This window comes from Aotus nancymaae, unplaced genomic scaffold (assembly GCF_030222135.1).
Source record: "Aotus nancymaae isolate 86718 unplaced genomic scaffold, 86718_ANA_hifiasm-v0.15.2.pri h1tg000022l_1, whole genome shotgun sequence".
In the NCBI taxonomy this organism is placed as follows: Eukaryota; Metazoa; Chordata; class Mammalia; order Primates; family Aotidae; genus Aotus; species Aotus nancymaae.
Genome location: NW_026988435.1, coordinates 19456238 through 19464201, shown reverse-complemented (window position 1 = coordinate 19464201; position 7964 = coordinate 19456238). Strand labels below are relative to the sequence as shown.

Genomic DNA, 7964 nt, shown 5'->3' with positions numbered 1-7964 from the left:
TTACCTTAGTTAACAGATATTGCCTCACTGAGGTAGGCAGCTTCTGATGTAAGACCCAATGATCCCCACTTAGTGGAATTCACACCCTTGTGTAATCCTATTCTCTTGAATTTGGGCAAGAGATAATGAACCTCTGCTAATGAATAATATGGCAGAAGTGCTGGGATGTCATTTCTGAAACTAGGTTTAAAAAAGACCAGCTTCCTTCTTGGATGCACCCTCTTGCTGACTTGTCTTTCAGAGCCCAGCTGCCATGTAAAAAAGACGACGTAAAGAATGCTTTTCTGGTGAATCCAGGTGTAGAAAGACAGCCTATAAGATGAGAGGCCACGTGGAGGCCGACAGGTACCCCCCACTGATAGGAGACATGTATTTCTAGCTACATGAGACAACCTTCTTGAAATGAACCCTCCAGCCTTGGTAAGTCTTGAGATAATGCAGCTACAACTGACTGCCACCTCATGAGAGACCCTAATTATTCTTTTGGCAAAAATTATAAACAGTTTGCCTTCCATCAGCTATGTGACTTCCAGGTTCCTAACCCACAGAAAATGTGAGATCATTCAATTTTGTTGTTTTTTTTTTTTCTTTTTTTTTTTTTCTTGTAATTTAGGTTCCAGGGTACATGTGCAGATCATGCAGGATTGTTGCATAGGTACATGCATGGCAAGGTGGTTTGCTGCCTACATCCCCCCATCACCCATATCTGGTATTTCTCCCCTCATTATCCCTCTCCACCCCCACTGTCCCTCCCCTAGCCCTCCACTACTGATCGCAATGTGTGACGCTCCCCTCCCTATGTCCACGTGTTCTAATTGTTCAACACCCACGTATGAGTGAAAACATGCGGTGTTTGATTTTCTGTTCTTGTGTCAGTTTGCTGAGAATGATGGTTTCCAGATTCATCCATGTCCCTATGAAGGACATGAACTCATCGTCAAATTTTTGTTGTTTTAAAGTACTAAACTTTGAATTAGTTTGTTACACAACAGCAGATAATAGTGTTCATACTATGGCACTGCTCTAAATATTTTGCTAATACTAATCAGTTTAATTTAGTTCCAGCCACCATATGAGTAGGTACTATTATCTGCATTTTCAAATAGGGAAATTAAGGCATAGATGTGTTAGGCAGTTTTCCCAGGATTACAACTACCAAGTGAGAGAGTCAGGATTCAAATCCAGTCTATGCTTGTAATCCAAATGCTGTGCTGCCTAATCTATTACAGAATATAATCCCATATTACCTTTGCTGTTCCATTATCACACCTAGATAGTATCCATGTAAGGCCTCTTATTTACCAAATAATGTTGACACTGGAGATTTATGGTATTTATTCCTTTACATTTTCAACAAGCAGGTTTAGAACTTAATTTCTTAAATACAAAATGAAATCAATAACATTTATTTCATTTGTTTTTTGTAAGTGCCTGGAACATTTGAAGTGATATTAATACATATGGTAGATACAGAAATAAACAGTGTTCAGTGACTGCCAGTTTTATGTGGATTCTATTTACTTGTTTGTTTATGTTTTGAGATGGAATCTTGCTCTGTCTCCCAGGCTGAAGTGCAGTGGTGTGGTCTGCAGCCTCCACCTCCCAGGTTCTGGCGATTCTCCTGCCTCAGCCATCTGAGTAGCTGGGATTACAGGCACATGCCACCACGTCTGGCTACATTTTGTATTTTTAGTAGAGACAGTGTTTTGCCATATTGGCCAGGCTGATCTTGAACCCCTGACCTCAGATGATCCGCCCACCTCGGCCTCCCAAAGTCTAGGATTACAGGAATAAGCCACTGCAATTGGCCTTATGTGGGTTTGTTTATTAAGGATGCCACAAGTGGGTTATATTACCTAATATCCTCAGAGCCTAATTCAATGGGTCTAGAATTTCTGTAAATTGTTGAGAGTTCTTCTGATGAAATATGTAAAAAAGTTTGATTTGGTAAGCATTTACTTTGTTTTGACAAGAATTATTTGCCTCACATTAAGTTTTTTAGATTTTAAAGCAGGAATAAATGCAATTTGTTTGATACTTCATGAATTACCTATTAATTGGCTTACCTAAAACACCTAAAAAATTTCAAATGCTCTAACACTTGTAACTCTGTAACTTATTTTATATTTATACATACGTATATGTGTATGTGTGTATGTGTATATATGTAAAGTTAATATGATAAAAACACCCACATTTTTTCTGTTAAGAATTCATCTGCCTTAAATTATTTAGCATGGACTGTTGGAAACTGGAAATTGGGTCTCAATTATTAGTTGTAATCAATACCCTTCCTCTGTTTCCCAAGTTGCTATAGTAATAAGATAATTTTGACATGATAGAAAAGTACTCTGAGTAGTTGCAGCAGACCCTGCTAAATGCTATCTCAATATTTATTCTATTCATGCTCACTTCCAGAACCCAGTTTTATTTGGAGCAGCAATATCCTTTACTTCAAAAACTCTGTTTTCCAGCTTCCCTTGCAGCTAGGGACGGCTCTGTGATGTAATTCTGGCCAATGAGATATAAGCATAAATCACTAGGTATAAACTCAGGCTTTTAAAAAAAATTACACATTTAGATTGTACAAACTCTTTTGAACTACAGACTAATTTTAAGTGACTCTTCTAGGAATGAGACATCTTGGTAGAGGACTAGAAAGAGCATCATCAGCTTTGTAGTCACATAGACCTGGATTCTGTGTCTTATTGTCCCAGCTCCTCTTGGAATCTTAGTATCATATTTGGTAAACAGAGTGGATAATGCCTTTCTTACATTATTTAGTGAGGATTGAAAGTGATACGTGTTCCAAATATATAGCACATTACTTGGCACATCCTGGGCTTTCAATAATAAACATTCTCATTATCTTCAAAGAGAGCAACTTAATGCTACTTAGGATTTTTCTCTATCAGCTATGGTAAATATTTTGTATATTTAAATTTATCCTTATATTATTAATCTATTTTGAAGTTATAATCTTTAAACAAATCATACAATCATGGAATAACCATTTTATTACAGATGTGCTACCTTTCTGTAATACAATCATTTTGAGTACTTTTCACTTTGCTTCTAGTATACATTAATAATTGAACAAGCTCAATGTACATAATTGAAATAAGAATAAAATATTAATTTCTTAAAATAAAATTATCTTTGAATAACTGATTGTCATTTTTTTACTTTTGCTTTCCTTTTACTCTGTGTTACATATGAAAATAATATATATCTGTATATACATACAGAAAACTACCTGTATTCTAAATACACAGATTGATGAATTTCCATAAACTGAATTTTCACAAAGTGCATCACTCAGATTCACTTCAAGAAACAAAATGCTACCATTATCCCAGAAGTGTACCCTATTATAACCCCTCCCCACCAAGGATAACCAGTATCCCAACTTCTAACAGTATAAATTAGTTTTTCTTTAAAAAAATTATATAAATAGAATCATGGACTCATATAGTAATATTCTTTTGTAGCTATTTCATTCAACATTCTTTGTGAGATTCATCAGAGTGCCTGTAGCTGTTGTTCATCCATTCTCATAGCTAGATAGAGTTCTATTATGTGAATATACCACAATTTATCCATGATTTCCCACTATATTTTAAAATTATGCAGATTCTCGGATTTACTAAAATTATAGGAGTAGAGAGCTAAAACATCTTTTAACTGATATTAATGAAATATCTTGATTCCTTTCTTAATGGAATTCAACAGCTGATTATTCAATGTATACAAAGCACTTGTAAAGGCAGGACAACACTTCAAGTAGTTCACATCCTTAAGGGAGGAGACTTTAGATAATACAAGTTTTCCAGTTGAAGGCAACTTTTCATAAATACCCTTAGGAAATGAAGCAAGGTTGTACAGGGTTGCATAGGGAGGAAAAAAGAGGATAAAAGAAGTGGTTGATGGCTTTAAAGAACATGTTAAATTCTATTATTAACATCTTCTTGAAAGAAAATCCAATTGAAGTTTAAAGACTTTAAATTTGAAGGAGAATTCAGAGACATAATATTGCCTCTTTTAAATAAAATTACTAAAGAAAAAATCCTTCAAAATCTGATTAGGACTACAAATCAATAATCCTCTCATTAAATGTAATAAAATACCTCACTGAGGTTGATATATTAATCAAAGAATAATGTTCCAAAGAAAATACTAGGTTTTTATTTTTTACTCAAAAGTGAATAGTAAAAATATAAAACATTATAAAAATTTATAAAATTCTGTTAATATATAATTACTCTTTCCAAAAAGCAGCTGAATAACATTTTTTTCTGTGATTCCTTCATCATTTCATACATTGTACAATAACTCAACATATATTTTTAAAACTTATTTGTTTTATTTATTTATTTATTTTAAAGGCAGGGTGTCTCTCTGTTACCCAAGCTGGAGTGCTATGGTGTATCACCTCACTGCAGACTTGAACTCCTGGGCTCAAGCAATCCTCCCACCTCAGCGTCCTGAGTAGCTGGGATTACAGGCGTGCACTATCATGCCTGTCTCATTTTTTTTTTCATTATATTTACTTATTTTTTGTATAGACAGGATCTTGCTTTGTTGCTCAGGTTGGTCTCAAGCTCCTGGCTTCAAGCTATCCTTTCCCCTCGGCCTCTCTAAATGCTGGGATTATGAATGTGTGCCACAGTGCTCAGCCCGCATCTATATAAATTAGTTCTTACTGTACTCTAAAATATCTAGTCATTCATTATACAAACATTTGTTGGGTATCCGTTATGTGAAAGGACTAAGCTAGGAACATAACATACAAAGACGATTAAAACTGGGCACTTGCCTTCAAGGGGAAAGGAGACTTAAAAATTAAAATAGAGTATGAGCCCTGCCATGATAAACGTATGGATGTGGGGCTAATGAGAGCACAGGAAAGTGGCGTCTAGATCACACTGGAGGGCAGAGGGAGAAGATCGAGGGATACTCCATTGAGAAAGGAACTCCCAAGTGAAGTTAGAGACTTAAAGAACAAGTGGCACTTAGCATTTTGCTCAATGTGGATAAGATAAGCGTGAATCAAAGAGGGAAGACTCGGCACAGCCCAGAATAGTTAGAAACTGTGGTGCTGGCTGAGGGTGGTAGCTCACGCTTGCAATGACAGCACTTTGGGAGGCTGAGATGGGCAGATCACCTGAGGTCAGGAGTTCAAGACCAGCCTGGCCAAAATGGTGAAAACTTGTCTCTACTAAAAGTGCAAAAACTAGCTGGGCGTGTTGGCACACACCTGCAATCCCAGCTACTTGGGAGGCTGAGGCAGGAGAATCACTTGAACCCGGGGGGCGGAGGTTGCAGTGAGCCGATATGGCATGATAGCACTCCAGCCTTGGCAACAAGAGCGAAACTCCGTCACAAGCAAACAAACTCTGGTGCCTATTAATGTGTGTGCCAACTCATAGCAGGCACCTGCCCTTGTGCATTTCTTCTCTATGTTTGCTTTTTAAATGCTAATGCAGTATGGTTTTTTTTTTAATTACATTAATTAACATACAGCTAAAGTAATTTATGTTTTGTCCTTGAGTCTTGTGTTATTCCAGCTTCTGTTGTCATTTCATAGAAAAGTCCCTTCTGCCATATCAACTTCTGTGGTGCTTCAAATTCCACAATCCTTCCAGAGTCTAGAACAAGCACCCTGAAATGTGAAAAAAAAAAAGCATCAGATAACCTACAGTCTTCCACTGCACATTTTTTTGGTCCTCCTAATATAAAGTGTAAACTATTGTATGAGTTATATCAGTACAAAATATAGGTGCTAGTTAATTCAGGAACTATATCAAGTTTTCTAATATTCTTTTAGCTTTAACTTTTGCTTCCAATTCTTTTGGAAAATACCTTCTATATCATTAGGGAAAATTTTGTATCTCTCAGCACAGATAAAATTATTTATGACTGGCAAGTAATCAGTGTGTTTCATATGCCCAATATTGATCTTGGCAGAAATGATTTTATTTCTGAAAAGAAAGAAAGCACACCTGTCGGAATCAATGATAGACTGCAGTCTGTGAGCAATTGTCAGGATGGTGCAATCAGAAAACTCCTTCCTGATTGTGGTCTGCACCAACTTGTCTGTCTCAAAGTCGATGGAAGCTGTTGCTTCATCCAAGATGAGAATTTTTGTTTTGCGAAGCAAAGCACGAGCCAGACAGAGCAGCTGCCGTTGGCCCACGCTGTTAAAAATAATAATAATAATAATAATAATAAAAATAAGGTAATTTCAACCCTGGACTTCATGATAACACACTTCCTGTTTCAAAATTCTGATGATACTGCTAGTCATTCTTTTTCTCACCCACAACTTCATTTGTTCTTTTATTCAAGAAATATTTATTGAGGAAGTGCCAGGCTTTAGACCAATGAACAAAACAGACAAAAATCTCTGTATAGCTGATACATTCTCATGGGGACACAGAAAACAATAAGCAATATAATTGAATAAAATGCGTAGTAGGAGGAGTATACAAGTACAGTGCAACATTTTATGTCATAATTTCATGCATATAATAAGTGCTAAGAAGAATTCAAACACGGGAAGGGGGTAGAAAGTGTGGGCGTGGGGTGGGCATCTTAGATGGGCTTGCCAAAGAAATCCTCAGGAGAAGTTTTAAGGCAAGAACTGAAGAATGTGGAGAGTGAAGAATGCAGATTTCCAGTAACTTGTTCTGGGTAAAGGAAACAGCAGATATACAATCCCTGTGGTAGGCGTGATGGCCTGGCCAACTCATGGACACAGCATGGAGGCCAATGTAGCAAAAACACAGAGGGGAAGGGAGAAAGTAATCAAAGAAAGGCTGGTGGGAGTATCAGCACACAGGTCATTACACGGATCTAGCTCACTTTCCTTGTGTCTCTGATCACATGAAGGGGGCTATTTTAAGGCAACAAACAATGGTGAAGGCAAAGTAGCCCCTTACAACAATTTTTAGTAACAAGGCTCTTAGAGTAGCAGTCTTGACAAAAGAAGATTCAATTAAACAGTGACTTTTCATGGGGCATTGTTCCTTTTTTTCCTTTTCTTTCTCTTAGCCAGTGGTTTCCCAACCTGCAGCTGCCAATTTACTTTTTCTTCTTCTTCCCTAGAGGGAATCAGCTGTGGTGCACTTTAAACAGCCCTGGTGGCTCAAGAGCTATATTTCTCATGGAGGCCAACTCAAATTTCCAAAGAATGAATAACTTGGACAAGCTCTGCTCTCAGCAGCTTACCTGAGGTTCTCACCACCCTCCGAAATCTCATATAGTAGCTTCTCAGGAAGGGACTGCACAAACTCTTTTAAGTGACACAATTCCAGTACCTTCCACAACTTGCTATCAGAATATTTGTTTAGGGGATCCAGGTTCATTTGAAGGGTTCCAGAAAATAAAATAGGATGCTAGAGCAGAAAATAGTCCCGCATACTCTTACTCTCATGAGGCATAAATACATTTTAAAAAATCAGACTCAAAACAAAGCAGGAGAAAACAAAATGATCAGATCTAATATAATCATCGAATTCATTTTATATTTAAAACAAAAACAGAAGAGAGTCAGAATAAACTATAATTCATGTTGTCATTATAAGTCTCTGATTTTCTTTCTCCTCTTCCTATTATTGAAAATAATAACAACTACCATAATAATGATGATAATTACTGCTATGTAGTCAGAGATATATATAATACAACATATAATAAATATGAATATAGTATGTATATAATATTACCAATCAATATAGCAACTCAGAAAGATAGAAGTTAGTATTCCTATTTTAAAAAGAGAAAGCTGGAGGTTCTGAAGAGCTCTCGTCCACACCACACAGAAGGTAAGTGGTTGAATAGAGTTCAAAGAGGATTAAGTCCGTTTTCTTTCTACTACACCAAGATGCCTAGTGAAACTATATTTTACTCTATCTATGAGAGAGGGAAGACTGATGTCTCTTTTTTTCCACTAAATTTTTTCC

At 36.6% G+C, this 7964-nt stretch overlaps 1 protein-coding gene across 3 annotated transcripts in view; it reads right to left on the bottom strand.

Annotated features, from left to right (window-relative positions):
• Positions 1-2994: 2994 nt before the first annotated feature.
• Positions 2995-7964, bottom strand: part of LOC105711824 (multidrug resistance-associated protein 1-like) — an 85424-nt gene continuing 80454 nt past the window's right edge. For 2 of the 3 annotated variants that reach the window (XM_021671954.2, XM_064380042.1), the window contains exons 26-28: positions 7231-7397; positions 6003-6197; positions 2995-5662 (exon numbers count right to left, since the gene is read on the bottom strand). In XM_021671954.2, coding sequence (XP_021527629.2) covers positions 5524-5662; positions 6003-6197; positions 7231-7397 — 501 coding nt within the window. In that variant the 3' untranslated portion in view covers positions 2995-5523. Of the gene's footprint in view, positions 5663-6002; positions 6198-7230; positions 7398-7964 lie in introns of those variants that run through there. The other variant, XM_064380043.1, reaches the window with a different exon arrangement.